This window comes from Antechinus flavipes, chromosome 4, assembly GCF_016432865.1.
Source record: "Antechinus flavipes isolate AdamAnt ecotype Samford, QLD, Australia chromosome 4, AdamAnt_v2, whole genome shotgun sequence".
NCBI classification, from domain to species: domain Eukaryota; kingdom Metazoa; phylum Chordata; class Mammalia; order Dasyuromorphia; family Dasyuridae; genus Antechinus; species Antechinus flavipes.
In genome coordinates this window covers 66,114,033-66,133,650 of record NC_067401.1, presented here as the reverse complement: position 1 = coordinate 66,133,650, position 19,618 = coordinate 66,114,033, and the positions used below count along the sequence as shown (strand labels likewise).

Sequence of the window (19,618 nt, the reverse complement as noted above, 5' to 3'; positions counted from 1 at the left end):
ACAATTTACCCAACCATTCTCCAATTGATGGGTATCCATTCATTTTCCAGTCTCTAGCCACTACAAACAGGGCTGCCACAAACATTTTGGCACATACAGATCCCTTTCCCTTCTTTAGTATTTCTTTGGGATATAAGCCCAGAAGTAACACTGCTGGATCAAAGGATATGCACAGTTTGATAACTTTTTGGGCATAATTCCAAATTGCTCTTCAGAATGGTTGGATTCGTTTACAACTCCACCAACAATGCATCAGTATCCCAGTTTTCCCGCATCCTCTCCAATATTTATCATTATTTTTTCCTGTCATCTTAGCCAATCTGACAGGTGTGTTAGTGGTATCTCAGAGTTGTCTTAATTGCATTTCTCTGATCAATAGTGATTTGGAACACTTTCATATGAGTGGTTGCAGTTGATTTATTTTCTGAATTCATCCTACAGTTCCAGCTGCATATTTTAGACCTGTCCATAGAAGTGCAAGAGAAATTTCCATGTTTCAAAATCCATTTAACTATGCAATTGATGAGCTTTCTCCATAACCTGCACTTGGAATTGATTAATGTACAGTATAATGACGTGGTAAAAATAAAAAGCCAGTTATCAAGAGAAGACTCTACTAGGGTTCTAAAATACCTTCCAAGAAATGAATATGCTCAATTAAAATCATATTCTCATGAAGTGAGCATTTTGTAGTAAATATCAATGATATGCTAAATTAAAATCATATTCTCATGAAGTGAGCATTTGGTAGTATATATCAGTGACAAAAGATATTTTCAAAGATAAAATATATAAAATCTCATTACAGATCAGCATTAATAGATAGTTTTTTCAATCGACTTTGATGATTGGGAAGCACTGACTCCCAATAAAGTAAAATGCTGTCCTTCTCCAAAATAATTACATTATTTTCACTAGTAGATGTATATTATAAAAATTGCACTCAATTATTATATTTTGAATTTTGTCAGTGGAAATTTTTTTGTTGTTGTTATGTAAGTATCTAAAAAATATCTTCACTTTTGTCTCTTGGCTGAGAAAGCCTAAAACATTTGCCATCTGACTCTTTCCAGAAGAAGTTTTGTCAACTCCTGCCTTACAGCACAATAACATTCCATTTCATAAAAATATAATTCATGCATCATAATTTGTTGAATCATTTCTCAGTTGCTTGTTATGTTTTGTTTCCTGCAATTTAATATTATAAATAATGACCCTATGACCATTTTTATACATTTGAATATTTTCTTGCAATAAGCATCTTCTTTATGATATAACCCTTGTATCAGAATTTTTGGTTTAAAAGGTATGAACAATTTGATAATTTCTTTTTTTATTTTCTGAATATTTGAACCACTTTACAACCCATTAACAGTAAGTTAACTAAGGCCAGGACAATTTAAATGAATATTAAGTTCACTGAGGCAGGAAATGGGACAAAAAAATGAAACACTGAGCCAATTGCAGTAATCATAGAAGAAGGGGAATATCTAAGAAATTAGTAGATAACTGAAAAGGAAGTTGACATAGTCTGTTATTGTTAATTTTTTAAAATTGTTTTAAACTTGGCTCTCAAAAAATGAACCAGTGTAGAATAAGTCTCTTTAAGTACCTTGAGTACTTGAGGTCAGTGATTTCCTGCTCATTTCACTCAGCGTCAATTCATATAAGTCTCTCCAGGCCTTTCTGAAATCCTCCCTCTGGTCATTTCTTACAGAACAATAATATTCCATAACATTCATATACCACAATTTATTCAACCATTCTCCAATTGATGAGCATCCATTCAATTTCTAGTTTTCTAGTCACTACAAAAAGGGCTGCCTCAAACATTTTTGCACATACAGATCCCTTTACCTTCTTTGAGATCTTGTAAGCCTAGTATTAACACTGCTGGATACTGGACAGTTTGATAACTTTTTGAGCATAGTTCCAAATTGCTCTCCAAAATGACTGAATGTATTCACAATTCCATCAACAATGCATCAGTGTCCTAGTTTTCCCACATCCCCTCCAACATTCAGCATTATCTTTTCCTGTCATCCTAGCCAATCTGAGAGGTGTGTAGTAATATCTCAGAGTTGTCTTAATTTGCATTTCTCTGATTAATATTGCAAAGTATCTTTTTAACTGAAATTTTCCTTTGATAATCCTGTATCCTTATGCATCTTTGAAATCAGAGTCTCTAAGGAAATCAGATTTGAGACAAAAATGATGAGTGCAAATAAAACTAGTATATTTTCAGGGATTAGGTACAAGAAATAATATAAAGAAAAAATATATAGTGTGTATATGTGTATGTATACATCCTTTATATATACACACATACATAATTGAGAAAGTGTGATTGGAAAAGAAATTAAGCTGTTTAGGTGGAGAGACCAAGAAATGTATAGCCTAAAAATCCACTAATATGCAGGAAATGTGAAAGTCGTAAAATATCTAGTGTTGGACAAATTTCAATACAAGAAAATGAAAAAGATGAAATAAGCTGAAAAGGCATGGATAGATTTTAATTTATCTTTGGAGAGAATATCCATATCAGTGAGGTCTTGGATCCAATAAACCCAATTTATTAAGCATTTCCCAGTCTCTGGCCAGAGAATTTATTTCTAGCTTTTTATTATTCATGATACAAAAGAATGAACAGATTTGTACATAAAATAATTTCAATGTATTTAGTATATTAAATTATAAATAATTAATATATTACATTTAGTATATTTAGTATATTAAATTTAATAGTGGGTACACTAGTTAAAAATATTAGTTTTATTATTTATTGTCTGCTTCCCTCTTGGTGTGAATTTCTCTAAACATCTTTATTTACTTTTTATTGATAACCCTTGTTTTTAGGTCACAATAGTTTCTGAATATATCCCTCTACTCCACCTAACAAACCAACCTTTAAAACAAATTTTTAAAAAAGGAAGAAGAAAAACAGTTCATCAAAATCAAACAACACATCACCTAAGTCTGAAAGGATATGAAATAGTTTATGCATATTCTCTGCAGGGAAGAGAGAGAAATGCATTATCTCATCTCTCCTCCACAGTCAAGCCTTTTTGGTCTTTGACCTTTTAGGAGGGAGTTACATACTTATCAGTGGGATCTTTAATTATGGACAATTATATAACTTTTTGAAATGTGATCGAATTGTTTTCCAGAATAGTTAAACCAATGCCCATCTCCATCAGTCATATCTTATTGCTCCTATCTTCCTACAGCCCTTTCAAAATGAATTATTTCCATGTTTTGCTGTATTTGCCTGTTAGATGAGGTGAGAGCTAATAGCAAGAGAAGCTATGTGTGATAATGAGAGAACAGTGATTCTGAATTGATGAAAGACCAAGCCTTATATGAAATCAAACTTTCTCCTTCACCCTGAGAGTTAGTAGGAAGCAGGTGAAAGTGTTGACCCACTGAAATTTTCCTAGAGCAATAGTGTTTTCAGATTTGAATTGAAACCCATTTTAATTAGTGGCTTGAAGTAGAGGGAATAATAATACCTAGAGAAGTATAAGAAGTTTGTACAGATATACCTCAGAAATTGTGGGTTTAGTTCCTGATCCCAGAAATAAAGCAAGTTGTATGAATTTTTTGTTTTCTCAGTGCATATAAAAGTTATGTTCATGTTGTACTGTAGTCTATTAAGCATGGAACACTATTATGTTTTTTAAAATGTACATACCTTAATTTATAAACTTGCTCGCAAAAAAATACTAACCATCATCTCAGCCTTAAGTGAGTCATAATCTTTTTGTTGGTGATGGATTTTAGCCTCATTGTTGATGGTTGCTGACTGATTTAGATGGTGAATGGTAAAGTGTTGGAATGGCTCTGGCAATTTCTTAAAATAAGACAACAATGAAGTTTGTGCATCAGTTGACTCTTAATTTGAACACTTAAAAATCATTGTTGGGTTATTAATTGACCTAATTTCAATGGTGTTGTGCCTCAGGAAGCAGGAAGGCTGCGAAGAGAGAGACTTGGGAATGGCAGGGTTGTGGAGCAGTCAGAATACACTGTATAGTCATTAATTTTGTTAACTTATATGGGCATGTTTCATGGTACCCACAAAACAATTATAATGGTAACATTAAGGATCACTGATCACAGATCATTACAGTAGATATAATGATAATAGAAAAAGATTGAAATATTTTGAGAATTACTAAAATGTGACACAGACATAATATGAGTACATGCTGTTAAAAAATATCACTAATACAGGGTTGCCACAAACTTTACTTTTCAAGAAACACAATATCTGCAATGTACAATAAAGTAAAGCACAGTGAAACAAGGTATGTCTTTATATAATGGAGTAACATTCTAGAGGACTTAGTGAGAGATAAATAGAGTAGTGGATAGAACTTGAAACGTATGGATGAGAGTATGGGGACAGGGAATTTATTTATGGTCTTTGTAAGTATAAAATGTTATGTGAAGTAAGCTAATCTTCCATATAGTTCAGGATTATAAAGATTTGAGAAATAGCTGAAGTAGACATGTAGAGAAAAGGAAAACTTCCTCAATAGGCACAGTTTAATGAATGAGCCAATATTAGAAAATTTTCTGGGTTAATTGCTTTTTACTCTTAAAGCATGTTTCATAATTTTCCTTTGACTTTTGTGTAGAAGTTTTATCTTTTTTTTCCTCTTATTTTTAAACAATGGAAAGTAAAAGTTTGGTAAGTTGTTCACTTTTTTTTTTTTTTTAAACAAACCAAGGATATGTTAATGAGAGACACAAAGTAATTTTTGAATTTTTGCTACTGGAAGAAAATTTTAATAGTAATGCAGTCCTTTTTAATTTAAAAATATGGGAAACATTTTTTACATAACTAATTTCTTTTTTTCCTTGTTTCTTTTGTTTTTTTATTTAGTGTCTTTTTCCTTGGAGCCATCCTTGTAATAGCAGCTACTTTCCTATATGGCTATGATCCCAAACCTGCAGGAAATCCTACGAAGGCCTAATTATTTTTTGAAACTTGTTTCTCAGGATTGTTAAAGTATTAATATTCTCAAACATCATTCACACTCGGAGGATGTCAACATAAATTCTGTGAGAGATCATCAGATTGAGTCTGGTCATGATTGTTTAAATGATTCAAAGTCACAAAGGTTTAAAAACTGTAAAAAGGTTGTTACAGGTGGAAGTGAAATATCTAGTGCATCCATAAGTAAAAACTTGAAAGAAAAAATAGCTTTCCAATGATTAGTTTCAGAAATGTTTACAACTTGAACTCTGAAGTTAACAAAAAAGGTTTTTACAATATTGATTGCTGCAGAAATGTCCTATGCACTCTTTGCAAGAGCACATGACAACATTTGTCAGATATAAATTTTTGCAAATCAAATCTATTTAATCTTAGTAAATGTTTTTAATTTGCTATTTCTGTACAGATAGATTACACTGAATATAATTCATTATTCTGTAATTAAGATTATAATTAGCTATTTCTTATTAAAGCTGTGAAGAAATTGAAGTATGATTTGAAAAAAGTTTTCACATATCCAAGATTTTTATATTTATAAAGAAATTACTAAAAAATTTGAATTCTGTTATTTGTTAAACTCTATAAAATGGATAATATGGGTCTGATTTAATATCTAAAGGGGAAAATTTATATGTAAAGTTCTCTGTGTAATGATATATATAACCAAATACAAGCTACAGGTGAAGTTTGGATCTTGGTTTCTTTTTAATTTTTTTCTTATAAATTAGATCTTTTAATGTTATTTTAAATTTTATCTATGTGTGATTCAGATTCCTTTAAAGTTTTAAATGTAACTTAAGATGAAGTCAATGCTTAAACTATATAATGGTTTATAAAAATATATAATTGTTCATGTCCACTCTATTTGGAGTCATTATGGACTATCATGTATATATTATATGTTATATCATATTATACTCAATATAATCTCAATCTATGAGAGCTTCTTTAAGGCTGTAACAGTAAAGATATTTTTAATTTGAATATCGTAAGTTGGCATCAAAATGATTTCTAGAACCATTTTAGATAGCCATTATATTGTTTAAAATAATGTAGTAAGTTTAAATTCAGGGTTCCCCCCAAAATTTTTAAGCCCCCCACCTTAAAAAATGCCCTTCCTCTGTATTAAATTGAAGGGATATTACTTTTATAAGACTCCAATCACTGCATGGGGCTGCTTGGACAAAAGCTCTTATTCATTTCTTTGTGTGTATAATACATGAATGTGTGTTTGTATATATGTATACATGTATACAAACACGTGTAAAAATGGTTTTGTGTATTAAAGTAGTGTATGTATGTATATATGTGTTTTATATATATATTTGTGTATATATAACTACACAAAAACACCTGCTTTAAAATAACATCATTTCTTTGATAAGTTCTTTTGAATATTGAAGTGGAATATTTTGTTATAAGCCATTTTACTCATTTTTGATGAGGTTGACGTATCATAAATTATTAATTAAAAACCTTACAGAGTTATCATATTTGGTTAATTCAGTTGTGAACAAAAATAGTTTGATATTCTAGCTTGTTCTCTATATAATGTACTTTAAAAGAACATGTAACATTCTAGTTTTTAAAAAAAAATGCATAAATAACTCAAAAATTCAATAGTTACCTATTCTGGGTAGTTTTTAAAAAATAAGGTTCATAAGTTTTGTGTTTAAAATTATGGCATTCTTATTGCATTTAGACTACTTCTGAGTCAGCCTACTATCAAATTTCTTTGAAAATATTCTTCTGTGTTCATAAATCAGGAGTCCATTCTTACCTCTTTTGTCTAGGGTTTCAATTCTTTACAAATATGTTCAATTACAAAACACTTGGAATCTTTGTAGTAGGTATTGTAAACTGGTTCTTGTTTGGACAGTATTCCTGGGCATATAGCAACAATTTCCTTTGAGAGTTGTTAAAATGTTAACAATTTGGGGCGTTTTCTTAGTATGCTACAAAAATCTGGCCCAATTGAAATTCAGATCCTTGAGTTACATAGGAACTTTGATACATAAAATTCCAGGATATAGTTTACTTTAAAAATATAGTCTAGGTGTCTAAATAGTAATTCAGTATGCTTTCTTACTTAGCCAGTTGACACTGTGTGACTTGTCTCTTATTTTAATGGTTTGAAAAGTAATACTAATAAAGTATTAGTATGTGATTAGTTTAATGTCATGCTCCCAGTGACTAAAAACTTAAAATTATTCAAGTATTCAAGCAAGTATATCAGAACAGGCTAGTTTCAGGAAATAAATATTATTATTCTAAGCAATGTAGTATGGCAGAAAGAGTGAGAACTGAGTTCTTGTCCACCTGTGCTACTGATTCATTTTATGATCATGAGCAAATCACTTCTCTAGGTATTGGTTTATTATCAGTCACATAAAAGTATTGGCCTATGAAGTTCTTTCCAGCTCTAATATTCTATAATCAGTAACATATTTATTTTCAAAAGTAACTCTTCTGTGGACAGAGAATTTACATTTTACACTTCTTGAAATTAAGAAAATGTTTTTTCTTAGACTTTATATTATCTAATTTATGCTTTGTGTTCAAAGGGAAATATATTAGAATGTACAATTTGAAAAGGACCACTGGAGTTATAGATTGACTTTTACCATTGGCTAATGTGACATTTTCATGACAGTTTTTGATAATTTGACAGATTTATCTACCATAGTCTTGTCTGCTAACCATGTGATTAAAAATTTAACAATACTATGATTGACATAGGATTTTGACACCTAAATAACTCTAGCATTTTAAGAAATTTAGGCTTTTTCACTTCTCAACTACTTTATTCACTAAAAATAACCATTTTATAGAGATATGTGCCAATAGTTAGCAAAATATGATAAATGAAGTCTATTGGGTCCAATTTCAAACTGGATAAAAGTTTTAAATATACAGAATGGATTTACCAACAGAACAGTAATAAATTAAACTGTTTTTAAGAGTACCATAGGTATGAATTTTTGAAGATTTCTTTTATGTTAAAATCCGTATCACCAGGACGATGAACAGTGGTTTGCATTTCTAGGTATTCTTAGTGGGAGAAAACTTGAAAGCCAGTTTAGACCCTGGACAAAAATATAGGGGGAAAGAATTTGTCAATCAAAAGGCTGCCCCTACAGATTTCAGAAATTGTGCTGTACTGAGTTTAAGATATGATTTTTATTACCTTTATTAACTGACAAATCTTTCTGACGAAGTAGTTTTCTAGATTTTAAAAATGTTATTGTGTTTGCTTCCAATGTAGGTATTGTTTTTGAGAAACAGGGTTTATTTTTGTCTGAACATCATCTTTTAATTTAAATGTTCATCATGACAGTATTTATTTTACATCATGAATGTGTGCTTTTCAATAGTAAGCCTTCTAGAAGTTGTTTATGTGATGTTTGTAAGTCACTTTAAGAACTTCCATAATGTAGCATATTTAGTAATAAAATATAGGACCAAAAGAAGCATCTTTTACAGATATGGTCCTGTGTGCCTTGCTTACCAAATACCTAACTTCTGGAGGTTGTTACTGTAATTCACAATTATGGATACGTGATAATAATATCAGGAATTTTTAAATTGTTATTTCTCAATTGAATTTTTTAAAAATTCTGTATCCACAAGTATTCATTAAATCTATTTTGTGATACAGGAAATTAAATATACTGTACAGGTAATTGATAACCAGTATATATTGGAGTGAAAGTGCAACACTATTACTCATCATTGAGCACTTTGAAACTTTAAAAATGAAGTACAAACCAGATTACTATTATAGTTTCTTGTTCTTTTAACTAACATTTTATTGCTAATTTTTGCCCTAAAGAATTTGGGTATTTTGTTGTATCTCCATGTTTTATTTGCTTGGTTATCTTTTGGTTTGGGGAACAATATGTAATTTTTTTATATTTAAGCTTTTATGGACAAAATTCAAAAATTGTACAATGGATCTTTTTTATGTCATGTTTTGGATAAATATTTCAAAATTTTTCAGTATCTAATTACCACCTATTTGTTATGAGTTTTATTTGAATTTAGGTATAGTTTATTATTGAAATTGTGACCCTGCTTACCAATATATATATGAACCTGAATGTAAATTAAAATTTTCCTTTTTTTAATACCAATGATAAATTACTGGTCATCCTGTTACTCAAGACATTATCACTACTAGCTCACATACAAATCCATACTTTGCCTCATCTGCTGTAGCTCCTGTTTAAATTACTGTGAATTTCTCTACTTATACATAGAATGACAGAAAACTTAAATTTTCTACAAGATGATCAGTCTGCTAGAAGTTAATTCCCTTATGCAATGGAAATCATGTGCTCTATTTTCTTTATAATTTATTTCATATATTATGACAAATGCAATTCAAGAATCATTTAAAAATATCTAAGTGTCGAAGAATTTTTGGCTTTTTTATAAAATTGATGTAATCTGAGATAAATCACTTAAATTTTTTAATGTTTAACTTGTACAGTTCTTCTATACATATTTCCACAATTATGCTGCACAAGAAAAATCAGATCCAAAAGGGAAAAAAAAAGTGAGGATCAAAACAAAAAGCAAGCAAACAACAACAACAACAGGTGAAAATACTATATTGTGGTCCACATTGTCACCATAGTTCCTCTCTCTGGATTTAAATGGCTTTTCTCACTACAAATCAATGAGGTTGGCCTGAATTACTTCATTGTTGAAAAAAATCACATCCATCAGAGTTAATAATCACATTATCTTCTTGTTGCTGTGTACAAGGTTCTCTTGGTTCTGCTCATTTTACTTAGCATCAGTTTCTGTAAGTCTCTCCAGGCCTTTCTGAAATCACCTGGCTGATCCTTTCTTACAGAACAATAATATTCTATAACATTCATATATCATATCTTATTGAGCCATTCCCCAACTGATGGGTATCTACTCAATTTCTAGTTTCTTGCCACTACAAAAAGGGATGCTACAAACATTTTTGCACATGTGGTTTCTTTTCCTTTTTCTTTACGTTCTCTTTGGGATACAGACTCAGTAGAGGCACTGCTGGACCTAAATCACTTAAATTGTAAAAAAATATTTCAAAGGATTGGCTTTATTTATAATATAAATTTCATTTGGTTCTCTAATGAAAAAAAAATTATAAAATATTTTAGCATTATTTTCCCTTGATTTTCAATAGTATTTAAGTGTACAGAATACCATTATTCTAGTATCTTTAGTGCCTATTTGTAAATACAAATATAACATGTAAATTAGTTTACAATCACTACTTGTCCATCAACAAAACACTAATTGGCAAATGGTGTGTGCATTATCATATCAGTCTTTATTATAGCTCTTGAAAATGAACTGAAATCAAATTTCAGCACTGGTAAGCCATTCTAGAGGAGAAAATAACGTACTGAAAATATGCTTTGCATTTTCCCAAATTCAAGTTTTTAACGTTTTTTCCCCCCTCAGAATGTCCATATGCTTTTGAATTCTTTCCCTTTAATTAAGACAATGCAGATCAAACTTAGTATCATTTGTTAGCAGTTTTAAAACTTCACAGTAAGAGAAGCTTCAAAAATTTTTAAAAATAATTCTAAACCCTATATCTAAGAACTTTAAAAATACCAGTTTTGATCATTGCTGACAATGGAACACATAAAGCACTAGTATTTAGCTTTCTGATAATCAATAACTACTTATGCTTTTTAAAATGATCTTGGTATTTTAAATAATTAAATTTAGTCAAAAGTCTTTGCTTTGCCCTAAAACAGCTTTACTTATACACACACATACACGCTTAAGCACATGTAATCAAAAACAAAAAAACTGATTTTTAGATCTGCAAATGATCACCATTACACATTTACTCTTAATTAACATGAATAGGATAAATTGATATATAATACAATTGTTCAATTCATTCTAGCTTTACTGATCAGTTAGTGTACAATTTTCTCCATGCATAAAGTAAGCCAAAATTAAATTTAGATATTCCATTTTAAGTAAAAAGTCTATCCATTGAAGTTCTTTTCTCTGATATATGCTACAGGAGCCATGGGTTTGGATGCTTGAATCCTGAGGAAACTGGAAACCTCAAAGAACTATTGTCAAGGTACTGCAGAAGAAGCCTAGATTTCTATTGTTCTCTGGTAGATCATTTGTTATTTGAGACCTTCAGACAAAGGCTATATGACCATATAGGCTTTTATTTTTTTGCCAGATATGGTTTAGACTGGCTATCTACTTAGTTAATTTTCATCTTTTGAGATTCTGAAATTTTACAACTCAAGGATGCCAGTAAGTTAAGGGTTCATACAAAATAATTACGTCCTGTTGAGCCATTTTCCAATCACATACAACATTATGCCTATTGACAACTATATCTTTATCTACATCTTCAATAAAACTGTTAAATAGCATATAGTTCTGATTACAGCTCTAAGTTGATAGCTCCTAACATAATTCTTGGTTATTTCTAAATCTACTCATGTATCTGAGATCTTTCCATTTTATTCACAAGGTTTGCATGAAAGACTGCTAAAACTTTTGCTAAAATCCAGATATATTACATCTGCAGCATTCACCTGGTCATTCAGTCATTCTATCATTCTACATTGTCAAAAAAGGAGATGAGGTTAGTCAGACATATTTTATATTCTTGATGTAGCACTTATGGTTCTTTGTCATTACTGCTCTCCAGTCTAAATGTTCAAACTCTCCCTTTAATAATAATGTTTGTAACAGTTGTTTTGGAGAAAAGGTACTTTGGGGTTACATTATTGTTGTTGTAGGGTGCAGAATAAAGGATGGTAGTACATTGCCTTTGTCAGATTATAATTGTATTTCATTAGAGACATTTTAGAAAGGACTTTGAGAAACTGGAAAGTGATCATAAAAATGCCATAAGGACAGTGTGCAGTGCCTAATATAAAAATAACATACATATATATATTATATATATATGTGTGTGTGTGTATATATATATATATATATATACACACACATCACTTAAACAACTTTGTTGGGGAGGTAGATCAAGAAGTATTATACTCATTTTATAGTTAAAATCTGAGAGGTTAGGATTCCCTACAGTAGATAATTATCTACAGCAAGAATTAAACTCCCTATCTCCCAGTTCTAGGTCCAGCATTCTTCCCACTGCACCTTCCATCTTTTATTAAGCACACAATAGATATTTGTAGAATGAACAAATGAATGCAAATCAGATAACAAAATAGTAAAGACCCCAATTACTAAAGCAACAGGAATCATACTGTATTTCTGCCATATGAAATCTAGTCATTTAATCAATTCTGCTTTAAAACTCTTCCATAGAATAAATTCTTTATGGAGCAGAGACTATATATAGAACTTAAATCTAAAAGCCTTATATAAATAAAAAGTGTCTAAAAATTTCTGTCCTCCAGTATCCTGACAGCTTTGAAAGACCAGAGCTTAGATTCCCAATTAACCCAAACTTCTATCTGTAAATACTGAAGAAAACAAATTTCTTTCTGAAATACTCTTGTAGGAGCAGCTAGGAGGTGCAATGGATAGAGCACCAGCCCTGAAATCAGGAGGACCTGAGTTCAAATTTGGCCTCTGACACTTAACACTTCTTCCTAGCTGTGTGACCCCTGGCAAGTCACTTAAAACCAATTGCCTCAGCAAAAAAAACTTGAAAAAATTTCCCAACTACAAAATAGTGAAAAGCTTGAGAAATACCACATATTTCATTTTTTATCTCTGTGGGAATGTAAGAGATGACATTTTCCTTCAACATGATTCCCAGTTCTATATATTCAACCTCATTTTTCTCGTGCTTTTGTTCCACATCACTATTGGACATTTCCCTTCTTGATGTTTCACAGACTTCTCAAATTCAGCATGTCCTAAATAGAACTCATTATCTTTCCCTTTTAACCATAGTCCTTTTCCTAACTTTCCTATCTCTGGGTACCATGATCAAGGGTATTACCACCATTCCAGTAACCCTGGATTTGCAACCTCAAAAGTTGTTTGTCTTTATCCTACTTTCCTTTCCTTTCCCCTCCACACATTAATCAGTATCTTCCCACAAAATCTCACCTTACTTCCCTTTTCTTTTTTCACACAAATATTGTTCTAGTTCAGGTCTTTATTGTCTCTGGCCTAGACCATTAAAATAATCTCCTAATTGTTCTTTTTGGCTCAAATCTTTTCCCACTCTCACCCATCCTTCACATAGCTAACAGAGTGATGTTCCTAAAACACAAATCCAACCATGCCATTTCCTTGCTCAATAATTTTTAATTTAATAACTTAAATTTAATAATTTCTTATTTCCTCTTGGATAAAATACTGATTTCTCTGGTATTTAAAGCCTTCCCTAATCAGTCTCCAGCCTATCTTACCAAGCTCATATACACATTATTTTTCTTTATGTTTCTATATTCCTACTTAATTTACCTAATGGCTGTTCCTCACAATCTATTGTCATCTTTATATAAACTAACCCATTGTCTCAGATTAAAAAAAGTTAAATATCTGTGTGTTAGGTACTGATATAAATGCAGTGAATAAAACAAGCCATATTTGCAGGAAGCTTCTATTCTAACAGGAGGTAACAAATACATATATACATATGTATAGAATAAATATAGGGTATCTCAAAAGTTTTTTTGGAATATTTTGTATAAAGAGGAAAAATATGAAAATATAAGAAAAATACAAGGTTATTTGGAAGAGAAGACAAGCAGTTTGTGGGAGTGGAAGGGAGTCAACAAAGGCTTCATGAAGATTTCACTTGAGCTGCTTCTTGAAGGAAAAGAAGGATTCAGTGAGATGGAGATGAGGAGGGAGTACATTTCATAAACAGGGATTGGTCAATGCAAAGGTAGTTGGGAGGTAGGATGTTTTGTGTGATGAATAAAAGGGCCATTTTACCTCAATTGCATGTGTGGAAGTTTGGAGCAGTGTACGATTAGGCTAGAAATAGGTTGGAGACGAATTTATTAAAGGTTTTCCTGTATCTTCAAGTCTTAACTCAAAGGCCACTTCTAGATAAAACCTTTTCTGATCACTTCTAATGACTTGCCTACTTTCCCTTACTTTATGTTTACTTATCCTTGTGCAAACTCTTCCATCTCAAGAGAAAGTAAGCTCCTTGAGGACAGGAACTGTTTTGATTTTTGTTTTTGTTTTCTCAGCATTTAGCACATTATTTGGCACATATGAGGCATAATATGTGCTTGTTAATTGACTGACACACTCAAGACACTATTCTGTGTGACTAAGTCTTTAATCACCGGCTAATAAACTGGCAGTTTTATGTAGACATTTTTTTTCCGTGTATATAAGGACAGTTTAACGAGATCACACTTCTTCACTTCAGTTAGTCAGTCTTGCTTCTTAAAAATTCTGTCGGTAAGCTTTTTCCTCCCAAAAAACCCCCATGCCCACTGCCAATATCAAAACTGGGTAAAGTTAGTAATCAGACCAGAAAATCTAGAACTTAGTCATAGAGAATCTTCTATATTACCTTTTATTCTATTTCCTGTATTTGAAACTATGCAGAAAATGTCTTGGGAGTGCGTCTTAATATAAAAGCTCCAGAATTATATCAGAAGTTTTTTTTTTGTTTGTTTTTTAAGAATAAGCTGTTTATCCCTTCATGACTTGTAAGAACTTGTAGTATTGTTAGAATAAGGGATAGCTTCTTGAAATGCCTATTTTAGGACATAACACTCTTAAAATGCTATACTTTGTTGATTTGGTATCATTGTCTACTTAATCTTTTCCCCAATCTCTGACAACAAGGAAGCCCTTTTTTTTTCAGGGTCTAACCTTCAGTGCAGGTGACTTCTTCCCTCCTATCTTCTTATATTTCCTTTTTCTTTAATCTTCAACTTCTTCCTAGTAACAGTTGCCTATTGTATATTTTAAACTGGATGTCCCCAGTGGCATCTTAAAGCACAATATGCCTCAATATGACCTTGTTATGCTTCCTCCATATGCTACTACTCTCTTTTCTGGGTCTTTGATATAACAAAGGCACCACTGTCTTTGGTCTTCCAGTGAAATCTGTGTCCTTCTCGAATCCCCTCTTTCCTTTATCTTGTTTGTATAATCATTTAACAGATTTTTGATATTTCTCCTGTCACGTCTTTCACATTTGACTCCTTATCTCCAATCTAGTTCAAGCCCTCATCACTTGTCACCTTTTATTGCAGTGGCCTCTTAATGGTCTGTTTGTCCTTTTTTCTCCATTCACACATCCACCACTCTAGCTCAGGTCACTTGCCTGAACTTATTATGATACAGTTATCCTTTCCACATTGCAGGTATTAGGATTGTGGCACCCCCAGGATCTGTAAAACTGATATACCAATTTTTGGTCCTACTTCCTACCAAAGAAGTCAGTTGTTATGGCATTAAAAGATAAAATGTGTTGATATTATATGATAGTATACATATATTTTCTGCATTTCTGAATTTTTAGATTTTTTTCTGTGTTGTCTACTGGCCTTTAGATGTTGTCTGCAGCTTCCACAAAACTCCAAAAGAAAAAAAATTCCCATTTAATTTCTTAATTAAGCTCACCATGATACATCAAAACCACAGTGGGGAAAGTTGTTAAGTGGAAGGGATAACTAATAACCCAACTGATTTCTCTGCTTTACGTTTCTCTGTACTTCATTCCATTTTCTGTACCACTACCAAAAAAATTTTTTTTAAGTGCAAGTCTACAAATACTAAAATTCAGTGCCTTTCTAACAACTTTAGTATTAAATATAAGCTCCTCTATTTTGATATTTAGAGTTCTTAAAGCTTGGTTCCTTCCTAACTTCCCAGTATTCTTACTCATTATTCCCCTTCACATACCTTAGAATATAGTCACATAGGCCTACTTGCTGTTTTTCACTCATAATGTTCTATCTCCCATATTCCTGCCTTTGCACTGATTATTCCCCATGTCTGGAATGCCCTTTTGCTTCATTTTCAACTTCTTACAATTACTTCTCAAGATTCATCTCCAAAACCAATTTTTTCAAAAGACCTTCCCCTCTAAGATTTCTTTGTACTATATGTATCTTTCATATGTCTGTATGTCCTTTTCTGCATTAAATTGTAGATGCTCCAAGGTTTAGGAATGGTTTTCCATTTTTCTTTGTTTCCTCAGGAACTTGACACATTGCAAAGCAACAAGTATTTATTAGGCAACAAATATTTTTAAGTTGATCCTAGGTGCCAGAAACTGTGTTAAATGTAGGGATATAAATACAAATAAAAAGTCAGTATAATTTAGTTACAATGCACATAAAAGGGAGGTGGAAAGCAGATTTAGAGGCGAGGGAAGAATGAAAGTATCTAGAGGAAAATAATGGGAAAGTTTTTTTCATTTCTTTGGGTCATACTACATAGGAAAATAATTCAGTCACTAAATATTTATTGTATAGTAGAGTAGAGAGAGCACCAGCCTGGAGTCAGGAAGACTTATCTTTATAAGCTGAAATCTGGCTTCAGACACTTAGTAGTTGTGTGATCTTTGATAAGTCACTTAACTTCATTTGTTTGTTTCCTCACCTATGAAATGACCTGGAGAAGGACATGGCAAACCACTCCAGTATCTTTGCCAAGGACTCCAAATAGAGTCATGAAGAAATAGCTATGACTGAACAACCAAAAAGTGCCTACTATATGCCACGGATACAAGTATAAAGAATGAAACTCAAAATGAGCTTATGTCCAAATGGTAAAAACAAGTACATAGAACAAAATATACATAATGAGTATATAGTGCATTAACTACAAACTACTAACTTTATTAACTACAAAGTTATTAAACCCCTGCTAGGGAAGGGAGGGCAATAACAATTGGGAAAATGGGAAAAACTTCATGTAGAACCCTTCTTCTTAAACTATGGTTTGCAACCCATATGGGGTCTTATAATTGAATGTTAGAGTCATGAAGTTATGATGTTATCAATAAATGTTTGATTTGTATCCTTACTCTATATACCTATATAACCAAGATCACATAATAATTTCTTATGTGAAGAAGTCACAAGTAGAAAATATTTTAAGAAGACAAGTCTGTGTGAGAATCCATACTTTTCTGAATTAATCAGCTCATCCTTTCCTACACCATAGTAGTGTTCCAACCCAACCACATCTGACATGGGAGACTGAATGAAAAATTTTCCCCTCAATTTTCTGGTATCTGGTATGGTGCTTAAGCATTTTTTTTCCTTCATTGTACAGTTTACATATTTTTAATTGTTTTATTTTAAACTTAAATAAAAGTGAGAAAAAGAAAACAAATTGTCATGTATACAATAGACCATGAGAATTCAATAAAACAATAAATTTCTATTTCAAGAAAATCTACATACTACTACATAGTGTATTCAAAGTTGCCCAGCTGTGCTTCCTTGTTGGTTTTCTTTTCTCTGCTGTGCACTTTTTACTTTATTCCATCCCCCACCTTCCCTACCCTTCCCCCCTTCCCCCCCTTTCCCTCCTCTAAAGAAGGCTATAAACTGGCTCATCATTCCCTACATCACCATAGTATTCCAACTTAATCACATACTGAGAGATTGTCTATATAAATTCCTCCCCTCCCCCAATTTTCTACATTCTTTCTATTCTTGGCTACATAGATTTGTACTCTTACCCCAAATTATTAAAACCAAGACAAAATATATGCATATTGACATTAATTCATAACTATTTCATCTACTTTCTTTCTTGATTTTTGGACTTGGATTCATTGCTGCTACTGTTGCTTTTAGTTTATTGTCATCTTAAGTGACATTTAAAAGCAATTGTTTATTCAGTCCTTGGAGGGCATGGGATTATCACCATTAAACTAGCTCATGATAATGTGATAACATGATAATGTGGTAAGATTGAGAGAATACTGGATCTTCTGCTAGAATGCTTGAACTTGAATCTTGTCTCTTGCTTCAATTCATATTGGTTAAATCATGAATCTTTCTGGTCTCAGTTTCTTTATCTGTAAAATAAGGTTTTTAAAGGCCTATTCTGGTTGTAAATATAATTTTGGTTCATATTATAAATTTAGTTTTTTCAAGCTACTAGTTCTAAATGAACATTTTTTCCACATGATATGAAATAGGAGATAATTTGATTTATTTTTTGTTCTCTAAAGCTCTTTAATAATTTACTTTTTAATACCATGAGGCAAAAGCAACATTAAAAAAATCATCTTTTAAAAGACTGGAAGTTCTATAGAGTGGTTGCTTATGTAAAAACCAGTATTATTGAAATTTCTATAACATTTTTTATTCTGAGCAACACACTTGTCTACAGGTTAAATTAATAATGTAACAAAAGCTGGTATGGAGATAGTAAAAATAATATATTTCATTTGGGTAACTGTAAAAGTCATCTGATAGAATAACTGTTACTTTCAGGTAAATGCGTCCAAAATATTTCTGATATTTTACACAAACTGTGAAATTATTAAACAAATCAAATTCGTTTATTTGTCCCAAGAAACTTGTCTACCTCTGAAAGCTCAGATTTTACGTTTCTAAAGGTTAAAACCAAGTATGTATGTTCTACAGAATTTGTTCTTTTCTTAAAGGGAATAGATGATAGGAAAGAAGCATGTTTGATTCACTTGCAATTAATACATTTTGACATTAACAAAACAAATGGGGTTTCATAAAACAAAATGCTTTAGGAAGAGGACATGGACTGAGTCCTACAGGTAGACTTTTACTTTATTTTATTTAATAACTTTTTATTGACACAACATATGCATGAATAATTTTTTACAACATTATCCCTTGCATTCACTTCTGTTTCTACTTTTCCCTTTTCTCCCTACACCCCCTCCCCTAGATGGCAGGCAGTCTTATACATGTTAAATATGTTATAGTATATCCTAGATACAATATATGTGTGCAGAACCTAACAATTCTCTTGTTGCACAGGAAGAATTGGATTTAGAAGCTAAAAAATTTAAAAAATTCAGAACATCATTCTCTACTTTCAAGACCAGGTTTTTTTTTTTTTTTCCCCCACCAAAGATATTTAGTTATCTGATGCCACATATATAATTTAGTCCCAAAATACAATTTTATTTGCTTAAAAAAAAATTTCATTCCTTCAGTGAACAATAAACAAGGAAATATTGCTATATCAGTTCACTAAAAAATTCCTCACAGCAGAGGCCCAATTTAATTTATAAGTCTTTGGGGATTAAAAAATAGCTAATCTAATAGCTAATCTAAAAGTAATCTAAATTACTTTTGTCACACAAAACATGGATAAGCTTTTGTTGTATCTAATTTTATTCCATTTTTGCCCTTTCCTTTAGCTTATGGGTATTTGCATTGATTAAAATAAAGGGTTGGTTTTTTTTGCACAGATCTCTGATTTCACCAATGTAAGAATTCTTATTATAGAAACTCCACCATTATAGATCAGCAATTTTTCTATAATTTAGAATTTCTCCAATTTTTTTTCTTTTCCTAAAATGCTTAAGTAGCTTGCTCTACTCTATGTTCCTATGATGATTCAATTCTTCCAAGAAGCTTGTATTTTGCTGTATCCTTGTTTTAGCTCTCAGTAGCAACCCTCTTTTCCTAATTATCTGCAGCCTATTTACAA

General features: G+C 31.5%; 1 protein-coding gene across 2 annotated transcripts in view; it reads left to right on the top strand.

Moving 5' to 3' along the window:
- The window catches only part of SLC35A3 (solute carrier family 35 member A3), a 61,646-nt gene extending 52,504 nt beyond the window's left edge, over window positions 1–9,142 (top strand). For both annotated transcript variants that reach the window (XM_051993268.1, XM_051993267.1), the window contains exon 8: window positions 4,889–9,142. In XM_051993268.1, coding sequence (XP_051849228.1) covers window positions 4,889–4,979 — 91 coding nt within the window. In that variant the 3' untranslated portion in view covers window positions 4,980–9,142. The remainder of the gene's footprint in view (window positions 1–4,888) is intronic.
- Window positions 9,143–19,618: the final 10,476 nt, after the last annotated feature.